This window comes from Mangifera indica, chromosome 9, assembly GCF_011075055.1.
Source record: "Mangifera indica cultivar Alphonso chromosome 9, CATAS_Mindica_2.1, whole genome shotgun sequence".
Lineage (NCBI taxonomy): Eukaryota > Viridiplantae > Streptophyta > Magnoliopsida > Sapindales > Anacardiaceae > Mangifera > Mangifera indica.
In genome coordinates this window covers 16939405-16957423 of record NC_058145.1, presented here as the reverse complement: position 1 = coordinate 16957423, position 18019 = coordinate 16939405, and the positions used below count along the sequence as shown (strand labels likewise).

The following is an 18019-nucleotide window of genomic DNA, read 5'->3' as shown; positions in this document are numbered from 1 at the left end:
TTGAGAATAACAAAAGAAGATTGGTTAAATAACCTATAAGCTCTTAAACTATTAAAATACATTTTAAATTGTAAAATTCAAAAGCAAAACTGTGACAAATTGTATATCCAAAATAAACAATATTTTGACAATAAGCTACGCTACTTTATGTTGGGTTTCTTTTGAGCCCTCTTACTTCCGAGTTACTTCAATCAAGCTGGTCATGGAACATTGAAAGAAAAAGTTCCTTAAACATTTGCCAAAGAGTGAGGGGGTTAATTATCACAGCCAGATTGAAGGAAGATTAACAAAGTGAACACACATTTTTATTGGCTTGATATAATGTAAACATACAATAATCAATATTCAATGTACAAGAGACACGGTACCTCTTATATCGGCAACGGCTCTATGTCAGAACAATCTTATTTTTCCCACTATCAGATTGCCAGTTTTTGATATACATAATGAGAACAGTAGTAATAAAAGATAACAGAGGACAGATCCCCTAAAAAGTCTAAGCTGATTTTTGGTGGGCAAGTTGTAGTATACCATGTATGTCGATGATGCCAGGAGGGAAGGGTGGATCCATCGCAGCGGTTACAGCTACCTTAGCCACGGATGTTACATGGACTAGAGGTATAAACAGTGGACCAATTAGCTGAATTTTAGACAGCAGTTTGGCATGCTTAAGAATCTGCATTAATTGAAACAACAAATTGTTCATAAACAGAAGACAGAAATACATCTTAGAAGAATTTTCATGCACGGCAAGAAAAATCAGAGATCGATCACAATTATCAACTTCAAATGGAGCCTCTAAACAGGGGAAACTTCATCTGCTCAACATATATGTCATATGCTATCAAATTACATTGTAAATTCTCATACACAATCAAGCCATGGTAGTGATAGGCAAATTGAGGTTGCATAGAAAATATATCTAAGCCTTACAGCAACGAAATTACATCATAAAATCACATACACAGTCAAACCATATGCTAATTATAGGCAAATTGAGGTTATGAAGATATATGATCATATTAATTGCTACCTTTAACTTTTTCCACAGATTTTATTTTATGATTATAGTTCTTATACTGACCTAGACTCACAGAATCACTATGTAAGATCACATACCACAGAGGTCACTCCAGTCAATGCACTCTTCAATGAGTCAGGCGAAAGCAGATCTCCTGCAATTCAGAAGCCAGACAGTGTTAGACTTGATCAACAAGTTACCATAATTTGTCTAGTAAACTCTCACCTTGATGCCAGACAATGCTGTTGGTCCAAGAATCCTGATAAGATGGCCTACCAGACCTAGTAATAGCAACAAAGTGCACAAACTGTTCAATGTGTTTAAACAAATATATAATAATTTACATATAAGGGTAGGTATAAGGAAGCACAATCGTAATAGTAATCTGTTGGAAAAGAAAAAGAAGGTAATATTTATATATTGTTTTCTTGCCCTTCTGCGGTTATAGAAAAGTGTGAACCTGTCAAACATTTACGAGCCAACTTCACTCAACTGTCCAGATATCAGGTAGAAGCCCAGAAAATTCATGAATGTCCTCTGTGATATTTCTTTAAAAAAAAAAAAAATTTGAGGTATGAATTCAACAGCTATATGGATTATACAGATTATCAGTTATAGGACGGAATACGTGCTAAGGCTATGCACGGTCAAACCACGCTCTAGAGCTTCCCTACAGATATGCGAACCAACAAAGCCGTTTCCACCAAAAACAAGTATCTAAGCAAATCAGAGGCAAGTAATAGTTAGAAATAGTACAATGTGAAGTATGAATCAAAAGGAAAAAGTCAAAATCATTAGAGGCCTTCATCAATGCAGTAAAATTACCTTCTCCATTGAAGGCGACTTGTCACCTAGTGTCCCATCTCCCTTGTTTGAACTAGTTGACAACAGTCTCCCATTTTTGAACGCAGCAGCCATTTTACTGCCTCAAAATAATCAGAAAAAGATGACAAACTAAAAAACATATCTTTAAAAATTAAGAAGATCAGAAATTTAAATCTTTTCACGCTCTAATCTAATGGGAAGAAATCTCTTTCTTTAAACATATATTCCACAACAGAACCCTACATAAATCAAACACATTTTCCTCTAGCATTACAAAAAACCCAGATGAGAAGACAAGCATAAACTCAAGAAAACCAAAAAATTTTGACAAAACGACAACTGGACCCCTAACTAAACTTGGCCAAGTTAAGAAAAAAGAAACAGTTAAAAGAGTAAATAGCAGAAGCATTTACATGAGTCTAGGAAGCAAAGGCTGTGAATCAACCAAACGTGAAGCGAGAATCGACTTCATATTGTGAGTCTAAGCTCTTTGTGTTTTCTCTGGGTGAGAATTGCGGATGCTTGATCGATTAATATTGAAGTGCCTTTTGAAAAGAAGCATCTTGTGAACCTGCAACGTAGAGAAACAGAGAGAAAACACATGGCGCGTAAATGAGCAGCAGCAAGTCTTTTATCATATGTACAGTTTAAGCCCACCTAGGTTGTTTTATTTTTGCATCTTCCCATAGACTTGTTTTGGCACCAGCAAGGCCCACCCGCATGTGGACCGTGCTAGGAGTTACAGGATAAGGCACAACCTAAGCCCCTGAGCCATGTCGAGGACCCTTTAATCCTAGTGGATTAGCCTGGGCCTAAGCACAATGAGTCGAGTCAGAGGTGATATGATCTACCGTCATTCCTACTTTCAAATTTTTCTTTTAAGTTTATTTACATCTAATTTTAGTGTATAATTAAATATTAAATTATCATAATATTAAATATTATTTTATTATTAAATCAAAATTATTTAATCTTATCCTAATTATTAGTCAAAACTAAGAGATAAGTTTCAACGATTCTTTCTTTATGCATGACGGCAACCCACCTTAGTTTTTTCTTCTCTTTTTAGTCTAATTAAAGATTTAAACTTGAATTTATTACATGTTGTGAAGAGCTCATTTTTAGTTATTTTTTTAGTTATATTGAGATTTTTGTGTTTCTTCTTTACAATATTTTTAAATTGTAACATCTTTGTGCAAAATTTATATTTACGAAATATTCAAAAAAAATATTGGATATATATAAACCTCTTACATAATTTGTATGAAAAATAATCAATTAAATAATAAATAAGGTTTTTAAACTATTAAAATATTTTTTTATTATAAATCTCAAAAACAAAAATATATTTTAATAATGAATTGAGTTATTAAATCAAAGTATTACAAATTATATTAAAATAATTTCGCATAATTTTAAAATAAGTTAAGTTTTTGGTTGCCTTTTTTTTTTTTTTCAAATTTTATGGTATATAGTTATGGTTGCATGTTGACTTATTGTATTTACTTGTTTTTGAGTTTTGTCGATCTTATGGATTCACTTGAAGTAGGCTTAGAGTATGAAAGTTACATAGAACATAATTCTCATTTTGCAATTCACTCACTTTATCATTTATTCCATTATATTTGTAACAATTCATAGAATTTGACCAAAAAAATAGAACATATTTTTCTGATTAATTAAATTATTTTTCATTAATCATTCTGATTTCCTTAACTAATAACAAAACGTTAATTACTTCATAATGAAATATTTGTAATACAACTATGATTCCCCTAAATAGAAAATATTGAAAAATGAGATTTTTCCCAATATTATTAGAATCCCTTCATTGCTTAATTTGAAACCTAATAGTTTTCTCTAAAAGTGGTACATTTTATCTCAAAAAACTAATTTAAAAGGTGAAATATTCCCTCACACTCTATATTCCGACTCATTTCATGTCCCAACCAATGTGGGATACAACACTCCTCCTCATACTCAAACCTAATGACCTTCCCTTAATCAGACTTATCAAAAAGTAAAGAAGAGAAACTTTTCCTATATCTAAGTCTCTACAAATAACATTTAGATAAAAAATTTTAAACCTTGAGTTTTGATATTAATTTGTAGGACCTTTAAAAGCAAAGTTGGTCTCTCCCGCCTCTGGACTTTTATTTCCAACCAATATGGGATTACTATCATGAACATATGTAAAACAAGCAAACAATTTAACAAAATTTCAGAAAATCGGGAAATTTTGAGAGAAACTATGTCTAATTTTAAATAGAAAAAAACATGATCATTTTTTACAATTTCATCTAGCTGAAGACCTTCAAAAATATCCAAAACCTATAATCGTCGTATATGTAGAGGAAGCTGTTCTGAAGAAATTGGGTAAAAGAAAGAGGGTTAGAATTAAAGCAAGAGAAAATGAGACATGAGCTTCATGTGGCGACTTCTTCATGAAATCTCCATCAGATCAGTTAGCAAATATTGTCAGCGGTATCCCTGGTCCAATGCCAAAAATGCTCCAGCTTCAACCGTATGGAGACACATGTCACATGGCATCACAGATATCTAAAAATGGCTTGATATCAACACACTATAAAGCTGTGCAGGGAATGAGTTCAAATTCATCAAAGCAATTGAGTTTTCAGTTTTACTTCCTACTGTCTTTTCTGTTAATTCCAGAGGAAACTGAAGATGAACCAATCCAAGAACTCAGGTTTCCAAGCTGGCCAGGCCAAAGGCCAAGCTCAGGCAAGTTCGTGATAGGCTTACATAAATGGACATTAACATTATCTAATTCTAATTCAGTAGAAAATGATGTAAATTTTTGCATTTTCTTCTAGGAAAAGAGCAGCCAGATGATGGACAAGGCTAGTAATGCTGCCCAATCTGCCAAGGAATCAAGCCAAGAGGTATATGTACAGAGCATACAATAAAGCTAGCTTCTAAAAATTTCATTAACATGTCCACTTACAACAAATGTATGCAGGCTGGCCAGCAAATGCAGGAGAAAGCTCGGGGTGCTGCTGATGCTACCAAGAATGCCATGGGACTCAACAAATGAAACCAGTGGTTAAGACACACCCCACCTGCTCCTCTTTGATCAGCGGACATTTATTTTGTTTTTGCCATTGTTTTGCTCATCAAGAGCTGGCTGTTTTTGTGTCTTTTTCTTTTCTTTATTTTCTGTCACCAATGTGTACTTCGAACATAAAGAGAGAGCTTTAATTATTTTCTTCTAGTCTTCAAGCATTCAAACGTATGATGCCTCTTCACCATTTCAATTCTATCTCTGGGATTCCAGTCGACCTGGATTGAATTAATGGTGTAACAGGTCACTGATAAAAGATTCTCTGAAAACACATTCTATTAATCCAATTGATCTAGACTCCATATTTCACACAATATATGAAATGGGTTCAGAATCTAGAGTCACAATATACCAATGGCCAACTCATGGAAAGATCAAGATCACTGCAGCATATCTCCTGAAAAAATTGATCTTTCGTTGAATTCAACAGCATTCCAATCCCTCCAATCAAGGACATTTACTGATTCCTAATGTGCAGCTTCAACAAGCATTACAAATCTTCCTCTTTGTTCAGAATTTTCAGTAGGGTTGTGATATAAACCTTAGGATAACCACACCCTAAAAACTATTTTTTGGGGTGTTGTTTTCTTAAGGTTCATATTATTTAGTATCAGAGTCATCACCACATTTCTCAATTGTAATTATACGGCGCGGGTAGTAATGCCAACATTGTAATGTTCCCTCAGGGCTATTAGTGAGTTAGCACATACCCAGCCCGCATAAACGTTGTGACTACGGAGAATGGTGATAGGTGATTATCCCAAGTGCAAGTTCTAAGACTTAAATCCTAGGTTGGAAAGTATGAACTTCTAATATAAAATTTATATAGTTTTGGGGTCTCTAATCTTAATAGCTAGCTTTTGAGGTGTAATTTTTCTAAGATTTATATCATACTGTGGCAAAGTGACCGCACATAGATGTAAGAAATTACACCGTAAAAGGAGATTTGGCTTACCAATTGACACTCCTATTTTACTCTATTTCCATAAATGGGAGAGGGATTTAAAGCATCCTAATCCAATAGCCTAAATCACAACGATATTGTCTGCTTCAGACACAATCTATTGCAATTTTGTTTTTGAGTTTTACTACCCAAAACGTTTTTTAACAATTTAAAAGTTCATCAACTATTTAATCATAAGAGATGAATGTAACACCTTAAAAAAATACCCACATCGACAAAGTATGAGAAAGATAGTGGGTATATATGAACACTTCACATTGTTTGAGAATAACAAAAGAAGATTGGTTAAATAACCTATGAGCTCTTAAACTATTAAAATACATTTTGAATTGTAAAACTCAAAAGCAAAACTGTGACAAATTGTATGTGCAAAATAAACAATATTTTGACAATAAGCTGGGCTACTTTATGTTGGGTTTCTTTTGAGCCCTCTCGCTTCCGAGTTACTTCAATCAAGCTAGTCATGGAACATTGAAAGCAAAAGTTCCTTAAACATTTGCCAAAGAGTGAGGGGGTTAATTATCACAGCCAGATAGAAGGAAGATTAACAAAGAGAACACACATTTTTATTGGCTTGATATAATGTAAACATACAATAATCAATATTCAATGCACAAGAGACACGGTACCTCTTATATCGGCAACAGCTCTATGTCAGAACAATCTAATTTTTCCCACTATCAGATTGCCAGTTTTTGATATACATAATGTAGTAATAAAAGATAACAGAGGACAGATCCCCTAAAAAGTCTAAGCTGATTTTTGGTGGGCAAGTTGTAGTATACCATGTATGTCGATGATGCCAGGAGGGAAGGGTGGATCCTTTGCAGCGGTTACAGCTACCTTTGCCACAGATGTTACATGGACTGGAGGTATAAACAGTGGACCAATTAGCGGAATTTTAGACAGCAGTTTGGCATGCTTAAGAATCTGCATTGATTGAAACAACAAATTGTTCATAAACAGAAGACAGAAATACATCTTAGAAGAATTTTCATGCACGGCAAGAAAAATCAGAGATCGATCACAATTATCAACTTCAAATGGAGCCTCTAAACAGGGGAAACTTCATCTGCTCAACATATATGTCATATGCTATCAAATTACATTGTAAATTCTCATACACAATCAAACCATGGTAGTGATAGGCAAATTGAGGTTGCATAGAAAATATATCTAAGCCTTACAGCAACGAAATTACATCATAAAATCACAAACAGAATCAAACCATATGCTAATTATAGGCAAATTAAGGTTATGAAGATATATGATCATATTAATTGCTACCTTTAACTTTTTCCACAGATTTTATTTTATGATTATAGTTCTTATACTGACCTAGACTCACAGAATCACTATGTAAGATCACATACCACAGAGGTCACTCCAGTCAATGCACTCTTCAATGAGTCAGGTGAAAGCAGATCTCCTGCAATTCAGAAGCCAGACAGTGTTAGACTTGATCAACAAGTTACCATAATTTGTCTAGTAAACTCTCACCTTGATGCCGGACAATGCTGTTGGTCCAAGAATCCTGATAAGATGGCCTACCAGACCCAGTAATAGCAACAAAGTGCACAAACTGTTCAATGTGTTTGAACAAATATATAATAATTTACATATAAGGGTAGGTATAAGGAAGCACAATCCTAATAGTAATAAAAAGAAGGTAATATTTATATATTGTTTTCTTGCCCTTCTGCGGTTGTAGAAAAGTGTGAACCTGTCAAACATTTACGAGCCAACTTCACACAACTGTCCAGATGTCAGGTAGAAGCCCAGAAAATTCATGAATGTCCTCTATGATGTTTCTTTAAAAAAAAAAAAAAAATTGAGGTATGAATTCAACAGCTATATGGATTATACAGATTATCAGTTATAGGACGGAATACGTGCTAAGGCTATGCACGGTCAAACCACGCTCTAGAGCTTCCCTACAGATATGCGAACCAACAAAGCCGTTTCCACCAAAAACAAGTATCTAAGCAAATCAGAGGCAAGTAATAGTTAGAAATAGTACAATGTGAAGTATGAATCAAAAGGAAAAAGTCAAAATCATTAGAGGCCTTCATCAATGCAGTAAAATTACCTTCTCCATTGAAGGCGACTTGTCACCTAGTGTCCCATCTCCCTTGTTTGAACTAGTTGACAACAGTCTCCCATTTTTGAACGCAGCAGCCATTTTACTGCCTCAAAATAATCAGAAAAAGATGACAAACTAAAAAACATATCTTTAAAAATTAAGAAGATCAGAAATTTAAATCTTTTCACGCTCTAATCTAATGGGAAGAAATCTCTTTCTTTAAACATATATTCCACAACAGAACCCTACAGAAATCAAACACATTTTCCTCTAGCATTACAAAAAACCCAGATGAGAAGACAAGCATAAACTCAAGAAAACCAAAAATTTTTGACAAAACGACAACTGGACCCCTAACTAAACTTGGCCAAGTTGAGAAAAAAGAAACAGTTAAAAGAGTAAATAGCAGAAGCATTTACATGAGTCTAGGAAGCAAAGGCTGTGAATCAACCAAACGTGAAGCTAGAATCGACTTCACATTGTGAGTCTAAGCTCTTTTTGTTTTCTCTGGGTGAGAATTGCGGATGCTTGATCTATTAATATTGAAGTGCTTTTTCAAAAGAAGCATCTTCTGAACCTGCAACGCAGAGAAACAGAGAAAACACATGGCGCGTAAATGAGCAGCAGCAAGTCTTTTATCAGGTGTACAGTTTAAGCCCACGTAGGTTGTTTTATTTTTGCATCTTCCACATAGACTTGTTTTGGCACCAGCAAGGCCCACCCGCATGTGGACCGTGCTTGCTAGGAGTTACAGGATAAGGCACAACCTAAGCCCCTGAGCCATGTTGAGGGCCCTTTAATCCTAGTGGATTTGCCTGGGCCTAAGCACAATGAGTCGCGTCAGAGGTGATATGATCTATTGTCATTCCTACTTTCAAATTTTTCTTTTAAGTTTATTTACGTCTAGTTTTAGTATATAAATAAATATTAAATTATTATAATATTAAATATTATTTTATTATTAAATCAAAATTATTTAATGTTAACCAAATTATTAGTCAAAACTAAGAGATAAGTTTCAAGGATTCTTTCTTCAAGCATGACAGCAACCCACCAAAGTTTTTTTTTCTCTTTACAATATTTTTAAATTATAACACCTTTGTGCAAAATTTATATCTTCGATATATTAAAAAAAAAAAAGATATATATGAACCTCTTATATCATTTTTATCAGAAATAATCAGTTAAATAATAAATGAGGTTTTTAAATTATTAAAATATTTTTTATTATAAATCTAAAAAACAAAAATATATTTTAACAGTGAATTGAATTATTAAATTAAAGTATTACAAATTATACTAAAATAACTTTGCATAATTTAAAAATGAGTTAAGTTTTTGGATGCTCTTTTTTTTTTCCCCAATTTTATGGTATATAATATAATTGTGATTGCATGTTGACTTATTGTAGGCTTAGATTGTGAAAGTTACGTAGAACATAATTCTCATTTTATAATTCACTCACTTCGCTATTTATTCTATTATATTTATAACACAAATGATTTTTTTTTTGCTTTTTAATGGGTGATGATTTTCATCAAGGAAAGTGGGTGATGGATGAGTAAATAAATTTCTCAAACTTAAAGGTGGAAAATTTTTTTAATTGAAGTTCAGGTGGTCGGCGCTCAATTTGTACTGCCATGTTCAGATCTTGAGAAGCTGTCCCCATCACATCAAGCAAAACTTCAGAATTTGTATTTTCCAATATCATGAAATGAAATAGAGAGCAAAAGTCTCACTCGGCTTTGCTTACCGCAGACTAGTTCTAGTTTTGGAGGTTTTGAGGAGAACTGAGAGTTTCTGGAAATGGCGTCGCAGCCACTGATCTATGCCAACTCACTTCCCTTTTGGAGTTCAAAAAGAATTCAGTTCCAAGGTAATTTTTTTACATGTTCTCTTTTGAAGCAAAAGTAGTCAAGTTATCATGTTACTGTTCCTTATTAATTTATATTACTGCTACACCATTTGATGATCTGGGGTCAGCTCGTGCACTCTGTCGTGTTGAATTTATGGCTGATTCTTAACCCTTCTTTTATGCACTCTATCTGCATTGGACTACTGTGATAAGATGGCTAAAAGCTTTAATCTTTAAAGAAATTGGAAAAGTCAATGCGCGGCTTTGAAAAGACAAGAAAGCATTTGGGTAGATCTCAATCTGTTCTGTTGAAAGATCTTGATTTCTGTTTGAGCAAATAATTTGCCTAGTAACTTACTCTATTTGGAGGCATGGTCACTCTTATACGATAGAGCTTCAACGCATCCTTCCTGAAGCTCTTGAAGTGTGGTAGGTTTATGTGGGGAATTAGTGAGATGAGACCTTACCTGTTTGATAGGTGGATTCACTCACTCTATCACCAGACAAGTAGTCTATAGCATTTCTCTGTGTTTATAAGAATGCAGATACTGTTACAATTTCGTTTCCAGAATCAACTATAAGTTGCTCTGTTATGTAAATATTGACCACATTTCATGTTACTTATAGGAGAGATCATTGTCTTTACTTCTAAGGAGACTTAGTCTCAATCTTCTTTACTTGTTTCGATGTTGCTTTATGTAACTTCTAAGTACCTTTTATTACCTTCAGCTGGGGAACAATTTCTTGGGAGTTTTGTGCCAAAGACCAAGATTGCACATGTGAAACTTTCTAATGGTGGTAGAGTGAGAGCAGCTCTGAACGCTGATGTCAAACCAGTCAAAATTCCACATCAATGGTACAATCTGATTGCAGATTTATCAGTAAAGCCTCCTCCTCCTTTGAATCCTCAAACTTTTGAACCAATCAAACCTGAAGATTTATCTCCCCTGTTTGCTGATGAATTGATAAAGCAAGAAGTTAGCAGTGAAAGATTCATAGATATCCCTGATGAAGTTCTTGATATCTATAGGCTTTGGCGCCCAACACCTCTAATCAGGTATTCTTTGCTATCATGAAATATGATCTCTTTATAGATTTTTTTTTTTTTCTGTGCAATCCTCAGAATTATCTCACATTATTTAGTTGAATTCAGAGCCAAGAGGTTGGAGAAGCTTCTTGGTACACCTGCCAGAATTTACTACAAATATGAAGGTGTCAGCCCAGCTGGATCACATAAACCTAACTCTGCAGTTCCACAAGTTTACTATAATGCACAGCAAGGCATCAAAAAAGTTGTGACTGAAACTGGTGCTGGCCAGTGGGGGAGTTCACTGGCCTTTGCATGCAGCTTATTTGGTGTGGACTGTGGGGTATGACATACTATATTTCTTCTTTAATCCAACTTAATTTTCAAGTAGATTTGAACCGAATTGGTTTTATTTGTTGATATTTTTGGCTGAATTGGTAGCGTTTCTAGATTTTTTCACTTCTACTGATTTCTTGTATATCGTTGGTTCATTAGGTTCTAAGTTGTGTTAAATCTGACTTCATTCTTATTTTCAATTCCTATAGTCGCGAGTTAATTACCTTTTATTCAAATATTTTATAGGTCTGGCAAGTCCGTGCTTCTTACGATCAAAAACCTTACCGGAGATTAATGATGCAGACTTGGGGTGCACAGGTATACCCATCTCCATCTAATATCACTGAAGCAGGTCGTAAAATCCTTAAAATGGATCCATCAACCCCGGGAAGTTTAGGAATAGCTATTTCAGAAGCAGTGGAGGTTGCAGCTACAAACGCTGATACTAAGTACTGCCTTGGAAGTGTTCTAAATCATGTCTTGCTACACCAGACTGTTATAGGTGAAGAGTGTATAAAACAAATGGAGGCTGCTGGTGAAACCCCTGACATTATCATAGGGTGTACTGGTGGTGGATCCAATTTTGCTGGGCTTAGTTTCCCATTCATCCGGGAGAAACTTAGTGGGAAAATCAACCCTGTCATACGGGCAGTTGAGCCCACAGCATGTCCATCTCTAACAAAAGGTGTTTATGCATATGATTTTGGTGATACAGCTGGGTTGACTCCATTGATGAAGATGCATACACTTGGACATGATTTCATTCCTGATCCAATTCATGCCGGTAACATTTTGTTAATATCAAAATACTAAACTAGATTCTCTTCATATTTGTCTTCAGTGAAGAGCCTTAATTTGTTGGTACAGGAGGACTGCGATATCACGGTATGGCGCCATTACTTTCGCATGTCTATGATTTGGGTCTCCTGGAAGCGATTTCAATCCCTCAGAGAGAGTGCTTCAAAGGCAAGTTTCACTTTTTCTGGACTTCATCGAGGGATACAGTTTTGGGATCTTAAGTTTTTTTTTTCCTGTTGCAGGCGCCATACAATTCGCACGGAGTGAGGGAATAATACCAGCCCCAGAGCCAACACATGCAATTGCAGCCACCATCAGGGAAGCTGTCCGATGCAAAGAGACTGGAGAAGCAAAGGTTATTCTCATGGCGATGTGTGGGCATGGTCATTTTGACTTGGCATCATATGAGAAGTATTTGCAAGGAGCCATGGTGGATCTATCTTTTGAAGAAAAGAAGATACAGGAATCTCTTGCCAAAATTCCTCAAGTGGTTGCTTAGGTGAACCATGCATGAATAAAGTTGCTATATAGGATGAAATTTGCAGCATTAAAATCATACTTCTGATGAATCAGTATGTAATCCTGATGACTGGTGATGTAGAAGATCTTCCCAATAAAAGTTTTGGCCGGATTTCGTGAAGGAGAAAATTTAAGTAGTAATAAAATATTAGTATATTATTTTACTTAAATATTTTTAAATATAATTATTTAAAAATATTTTTTATATTATTTGTTATATTAATTAAAAATAAAATTATTTTTTTTTAGAAAAATTAATAAATAAGAAAATAATTATAATAAAATTAAGATTATTTTGATAATCTTTTAATACTTAAGATGAATATGATAAACAGATTATCTTTTATATAATTTATTATATCATTATAAGTAATAAAAGATTTATTATCAAAATTTTTTATTTTTTATAAATTAAATAAAATAATATAAATAATAAAAAATATATTACTAGAGTAATCTCTAATCTCCCTCCCTACCAAATGCCTTAAAGATCTCTTTTACCTATTAGTTTAAGTTTTTAGTTATGATAGACTTTGTGACTCCGGCTAGTATTGACAAAGCATAAGGTTATATATGGCATCTGCTGGAGTTAATGGTCTCATCTCGTGGATCTTGTCGAAGTAGACTTGGGTTGTGGAAATGGCACAATACACCTTTACCAAAATTCTATTTCGATTTAATTCAGACATCAAGTTATCAATCTCGAATTGATTTTTTAGATTCAAATCGATCTGAAACTTGACTTTATTTAGACTTCATCTATATCCAGTCTTATCCTAATTGCATTTACCAAACTAATGTGGATACTCTCTAAAGTAAAAATTAAAAATACAAATGTTTACCACAAGCCCGTCATTAAAATTAGGAAGATGTCAGCAATGCAGGTAAGGGTGGAAGAGACAAACAATTTATGTTTGAGGAATGATATAAATATATAGTTTTGATTACAAAATTAAGTATTTAAATAATATATTATTATATAATTAATTATTATTTTATTTTTAATTTAAAATTAGTTAATCACATAATAATATATAATCTGTATAATTATATTTGTATAATTTTATAATAAAATTATTTATATAAATAATAAATATAATTTTATAAATAATAAAATATTATTAAATAATTTTGATAACATAATATTTACTCATGAAATGATATATAAATATTTATGAATAAAATTCCAGGTACCCTTTATGTCCATGTTGCCACTTTTTTGGGAAATTGGTCTGGATAAGCGACTCGTCGGATTCGGGAAATTAACACAAACGGCTTGTCATTACTCAAACTGGTGGGAATTCAATACCCTTCCTTGGATTCTGTCGCCTTTATGGTCAAATTTATTTTTTTCGAAATTCTAATTGGCTGAATGACAGTTTTCCACCGGAACTTTGATGAAATAACATTTACATCTTTTAGTTTGAAAATTTTATTTATCTACCAAATATCCATTTCTAATAATAAAAAATCATTTGGTTTTTTTATAAATTACTAATTTATTATATTTAATGAAATAATAAAATTATACATATAATTTTTTATATATGATTTGATACACATATGATATATCATTATATGATTAGATAATTTTTAATTAAAAATAAAATAATATTTAATTATATAATAATATATCATATATATATTTAAATTATATATAAAAAATATGTACACATAACATTGCTCTTGGTAAAAATTATAAGATTTCCTTAAACACTCAATATAAATTTAAATTACTAATTTGCCATTAATTTTATAAAAATTATAAACAACCTTCTCCTCCTCCTCTTTCAAAATCAAATGTCCAAATAAACTATAATAACTAGAAAAAAAAAATGTCTCTTAAACCACCACATTTCTTCTTAAAACAATATTAATCCTGCGAATGTAAAAGGCGTAGATACTATTGGCTGTGAATTTAGAAAGAAATTTTAATCTGTATCACATGCCTGTAACACCCAAGTTTCCCTTGTAGCATCATTTCATTAATTACAAAAAATTTTTTACTTTTAATTTTTTTATCTCAATGTTGATTTCCAGCTTTGCACGTATGGAATTGAGAAGTTTTGTCCTTTATATCACATGCTTGAGAGATCGAAGCCATTAACACAAGAGGAAGAAAACCAACTGCATTACCACATTGTTGCCGCCGCCGCCACCACCACTCTTTTTAAGTTTGTGCAAATTGATATTTGTGTTCTTTTTTCTCCCAACGGTTTTCATAGACTTTTTAAATTTACCAGTGAAATTTTGTTGTTTCATCGAAGTTCATGTGGGAGATAATCATTCAGCATTTCTGAATATACAGCCATGTTCAGATGCTGTCCCCATACCGGTAAATGCAATAATGAACGTAAGTCTCAGCCTTACTTGGCACATATCAGTTCTAGCTTTCGGGGTTTTCAGCAGAACTGAGAGTTGCTGGAAATGGCCTCGCAGCCACTTATCTATGCCAACCCACTTCCCTTTTGGAGTTCAAAAAGAACTTACTTCCAAGGTAATATTTTACATGTTCTCTTTTGAAGAAAAGGTAGTCAAACTCTCTTTTTCTTAACTCATGATTTGAAGAAGATCATGTTACTGTTCCTTATTAATTTGTATCACTGCTACAAGATTTTAGGATTTGGGGTCTGCTCGAGCACTCTGTGGTTCTGAATTTATGGCTGATTTTTAACACTTCTTTATGCACTCAATCTGCATTGGACTACTGTGATAAGTTGGCTCAAAAACTGTAATCTTCAAAGAAATTAGAAAAGTCAAAGTGTGGCTTTGAAAGCATAGGAAAGAATTTGGGTAGATCTCAATCTACTTTGTTGAAAAATGTTGATTTCTGCTTGAGCTAGTAATACGTCAAGTAACCTACTATAATTGGAGACATGGTTACTCAATATGGTAGAGCTTTAAGGCATGTTTCCTGAAGCACTTGCAGTTTGGTAGGTTTATACGGGGATCATGTGAGATTAGGCCTTACCTGTTTGATAGGGGGATTCAGTCACTCTATCACCAGACAAGTAGTTTTTGATGTGTCATAGCATTTGTCTGTATTAATATGAAGTGCGGATACAGTTACAATTTCTGTTCCAGAATAAAATACAAGTTGCTCAGTTATGTCAGTATCGACCATTCTGCATGTTACTTATGGGATATATCATTGCCTTTACTTCTAAAGAGACTTCGCGCCAGTTTATGCACTGCGTTGTCTCAATCTTCTTTACTTGTTTTGTTTTGATGTTGCTTTATGTGTCTTCTAAGTACCTTTTATTACCTTCAGCTGGGGAAAAATTTCTTGGGAGTTTTGTGCCAAACACCAAGATTGCAGGTGGTAGAGCGAGAGCAGCTGTGAATGCTGATCTCAAACCAGTTGAAATTCCACATCAATGGTACAATCTGATCGCAGATTTACCAGTGAAGCCTCGTCCTCCTTTGAATCCTCAAACTTTTGAACCAATCAAACCTGAAGATTTGGCTCCCCTGTTTGCTGATGAATTGATAAAGCAAGAAGTTAGCAGTGACAGATTCATAGATATCCCTGATGAAGTTCTTGATATCTATAGGCTTTGGAGCCCAACACCTCTAATCAGGTATTCTTTGCTATTATGAAATATGATCTCTTTATATTTTTTTTTTGGAATTTTCTCATATTATTTAGTTGAATCCAGAGCCAAGAGGTTGGAGAAGCTTCTTGGCACACCTGCCAGAATTTACTACAAATACGAAGGTGTCAGCCCAGCCGAATCACATAAACCTAACTCTGCAGTTCCACAAGTTTACTAAAATGCACAGCAAGGCATCAAAAAAGTTGTGACTGAAACTGGTGCTGGCCAGTGGGGGAGTTCACTGGCCTTTGCATGCAGCTTATTTGGTGTGGACTGTGGGGTATGACATAGTATATTTTTTCTTTAATCCGACTCAATTTTCAAGTAGATTTGAACCAAATTGGTTTTATTAGCTGAATATTTTGGCTGAATTGGTAGCTGTTCTAGATTGTTTCACTTCCACATGTTGAATACCCAAAAATTGGACACCATATACTCTGTTAACCCTTATTGGTCAATTTGTTTACATCACGCATGCTAATTTCCTGTATATCGTTGGTTCATTAGGTTCCTAGTTGTGTTAAACCTGACTTCATTCTTATTTTCAATTCCTACGGCCTTGAGTTAATTACCTTTTATTCTAATATTTTATTGGTCTGGCAAGTCCATGCTACTTATTATCAAAAACCATACGGGAGATTAATGATGCAGACTTGGGGTGCACAGGTATACCCAGCTCCATCTAACGTTATTGAAGCAGGTCGTAAAATCCTTCAAATGGATCCATCAACCCCGGGAAGTTTAGGACTAGCTATTTCAGAAGCTGTAGAGGTTGCAGCTACAAACGCTGATACTAAATACTGCCTCGGAAGTGTTCTAAATCATGTCTTGCTACACCAGACTGTTATAGATGAAGAGTGTATAAAACAAATGGAGGCTGCAGGTGAAACCCCTGACGTTATCATAGGATGTGCTGGTGGTGGATCCAATTTTGCTGGGCTTAGTTTTCCCATTCATCCGCGAGAAACTTATTGGGAAAATCAACCCTGTCATAAGAGTAGTTGAGCCCACAGCATGTCCATCTCTAACGAAGGGTGTTTATGCATATGATTTTGGTGATACAGCTGGGATGACTCCATTGATGAAGATGCATACACTTGGACATGTGTTCATTCCTGATCCAAATCATGCTGGTAACATTTGTTAATATCAAGAAACTAAACTAGATTCTCTGCATATTTGTCTTCAGTGATGAACCTTAATTTGTTGGTTCAGGAGGACTGCGATATCACGGTATGGCACCATTGCTTTCACATATCTATGAATTGGGTTTCCTGAAAGCGATTTCAATCCCTCGGACGGAGTGCTTTCAAGGTGACTTTCTCTTTTTTTGTGCGTCAACGACTAACAATTGAGGGATACAGATTTAAGATCATGAGTTTTTTTTTTTAATCTGTTGCAGGCGCCATACAATTTGCTCGGAGTGAAGGAATAATACCAGCGCCACCATCAGGGAAGCTCTCCGATGTAAGGAGACTGGAGAAGCAAAGGTTATTCTCATGGTGATGTGCGGGCATGGTCATTTTGACTTGGCATCATATGACAAGTATTTGCAAGGAGCCATGGTGGATTTATCTTTTGAAGAAAAGAAGATACAGGAATCTCTTGCCAAAATTCCTCAAGTGGTCGCTTAAGTGAACCATGCATGAATGGAGGTGCTACGCAGGATGAAATTTGCAGCATTAAAATCAAAATTCTTATGAATAAATATGTAATCCTAATGACTGTTGCTGTAAAAGATTTTCTCGATAAGAGTCTTTGCCCTATGGCTTGGTGAAAGAGAAATTTGAAGTGGGAATAGAAGGTGCCCGAACTCGAGTTCAAACTCAAGTTTAAATTCAATTTGATTAAATTAATAATATCAAATTGATAATTTCTTAGATTCGAGCTTACACTAAATTGAGTTTAATTCG

The 18019-nt window shown here is 34.2% G+C and overlaps 4 protein-coding genes and 1 pseudogene across 6 annotated transcripts; 3 read left to right on the top strand and 2 right to left on the bottom strand.

The window, feature by feature from the left end:
• Positions 1-283: 283 nt before the first annotated feature.
• On the bottom strand, positions 284-2467 carry LOC123226156. 2 transcript variants are annotated; one of them, XM_044650659.1, is made up of 6 exons: positions 2260-2467; positions 1847-1898; positions 1650-1738; positions 1247-1302; positions 1120-1175; positions 284-676 (listed from the first exon to the last, which is right to left on the bottom strand). In XM_044650659.1, exons 1-6 carry the CDS (start codon positions 2316-2318, stop codon positions 497-499), a joined length of 492 nt encoding a protein of 163 aa, XP_044506594.1. In that variant the 5' UTR covers positions 2319-2467; the 3' UTR covers positions 284-496. The 2 variants fall into 2 exon arrangements, with proteins under 2 accessions (XP_044506594.1, XP_044506593.1); XM_044650658.1 differs by having other exon boundaries at positions 1847-1943; positions 2260-2462.
• Positions 2468-4147: 1680 nt separating this feature from the next.
• LOC123226467 (stress-induced protein KIN2-like) lies at positions 4148-5068 on the top strand. The gene is made up of 3 exons (XM_044650989.1): positions 4148-4588; positions 4681-4749; positions 4827-5068. Exons 1-3 carry the CDS (start codon positions 4532-4534, stop codon positions 4899-4901), a joined length of 201 nt encoding a protein of 66 aa, XP_044506924.1. The 5' UTR covers positions 4148-4531; the 3' UTR covers positions 4902-5068.
• A 1368-nt stretch (positions 5069-6436) lies between these two features.
• Positions 6437-8581, bottom strand: LOC123225436. Of its 2 annotated transcripts, none has more exons than XM_044649381.1 (6): positions 8395-8577; positions 7982-8078; positions 7785-7873; positions 7393-7439; positions 7266-7321; positions 6437-6822 (listed from the first exon to the last, which is right to left on the bottom strand). In XM_044649381.1, the coding sequence occupies exons 2-6, from the start codon at positions 8072-8074 to the stop codon at positions 6643-6645; spliced, it is 465 nt and encodes a 154-aa protein (XP_044505316.1). In that variant the 5' UTR covers positions 8075-8078; positions 8395-8577; the 3' UTR covers positions 6437-6642. The 2 variants fall into 2 exon arrangements, with proteins under 2 accessions (XP_044505316.1, XP_044505317.1); XM_044649382.1 differs by having other exon boundaries at positions 6777-6822; positions 7393-7615; positions 8395-8581.
• Positions 8582-9520: 939 nt separating this feature from the next.
• LOC123224704 (tryptophan synthase beta chain 2-like) lies at positions 9521-12631 on the top strand. The gene is made up of 6 exons (XM_044648397.1): positions 9521-9851; positions 10560-10887; positions 10984-11200; positions 11440-11977; positions 12061-12159; positions 12234-12631. The coding sequence occupies exons 1-6, from the start codon at positions 9782-9784 to the stop codon at positions 12488-12490; spliced, it is 1509 nt and encodes a 502-aa protein (XP_044504332.1). The 5' UTR covers positions 9521-9781; the 3' UTR covers positions 12491-12631.
• Positions 12632-15699: 3068 nt separating this feature from the next.
• LOC123226468 lies at positions 15700-17876 on the top strand (annotated as a pseudogene).
• The last annotated feature ends 143 nt before the right edge of the window (positions 17877-18019 follow it).

What these genes read in the sequence shown, in the direction of transcription:
- LOC123226156 (XM_044650658.1), bottom strand. Translation starts at nt 2,318, where the DNA reads ATGAAGTCGATTCTCGCTTCACGTTTGGTTGATTCACAGCCTTTGCTT. An exon ending in CCTTTGCTTCCTAGACTCAT is followed by an intron (nt 1,944 to 2,259) that starts GTAAATGCTTCT and finishes ATTTTGAGGCAG; the next exon opens with TAAAATGGCTGCTGCGTTCA. An exon ending in CAGCATTGTCTGGCATCAAG is followed by an intron (nt 1,176 to 1,246) that starts GTGAGAGTTTAC and finishes TCTGAATTGCAG; the next exon opens with GAGATCTGCTTTCGCCTGAC.
- LOC123226467 (XM_044650989.1), top strand. Translation starts at nt 4,532, where the DNA reads ATGAACCAATCCAAGAACTCAGGTTTCCAAGCTGGCCAGGCCAAAGGC. An exon ending in AGGCCAAAGGCCAAGCTCAG is followed by an intron (nt 4,589 to 4,680) that starts GCAAGTTCGTGA and finishes ATTTTCTTCTAG; the next exon opens with GAAAAGAGCAGCCAGATGAT. An exon ending in CCAAGGAATCAAGCCAAGAG is followed by an intron (nt 4,750 to 4,826) that starts GTATATGTACAG and finishes AAATGTATGCAG; the next exon opens with GCTGGCCAGCAAATGCAGGA.
- LOC123225436 (XM_044649381.1), bottom strand. Translation starts at nt 8,074, where the DNA reads ATGGCTGCTGCGTTCAAAAATGGGAGACTGTTGTCAACTAGTTCAAAC. An exon ending in CAGCATTGTCCGGCATCAAG is followed by an intron (nt 7,322 to 7,392) that starts GTGAGAGTTTAC and finishes TCTGAATTGCAG; the next exon opens with GAGATCTGCTTTCACCTGAC. An exon ending in TGACTGGAGTGACCTCTGTG is followed by an intron (nt 6,823 to 7,265) that starts GTATGTGATCTT and finishes CAATCAATGCAG; the next exon opens with ATTCTTAAGCATGCCAAACT.
- LOC123224704 (XM_044648397.1), top strand. Translation starts at nt 9,782, where the DNA reads ATGGCGTCGCAGCCACTGATCTATGCCAACTCACTTCCCTTTTGGAGT. An exon ending in AAAAAGAATTCAGTTCCAAG is followed by an intron (nt 9,852 to 10,559) that starts GTAATTTTTTTA and finishes TATTACCTTCAG; the next exon opens with CTGGGGAACAATTTCTTGGG. An exon ending in CGCCCAACACCTCTAATCAG is followed by an intron (nt 10,888 to 10,983) that starts GTATTCTTTGCT and finishes AGTTGAATTCAG; the next exon opens with AGCCAAGAGGTTGGAGAAGC.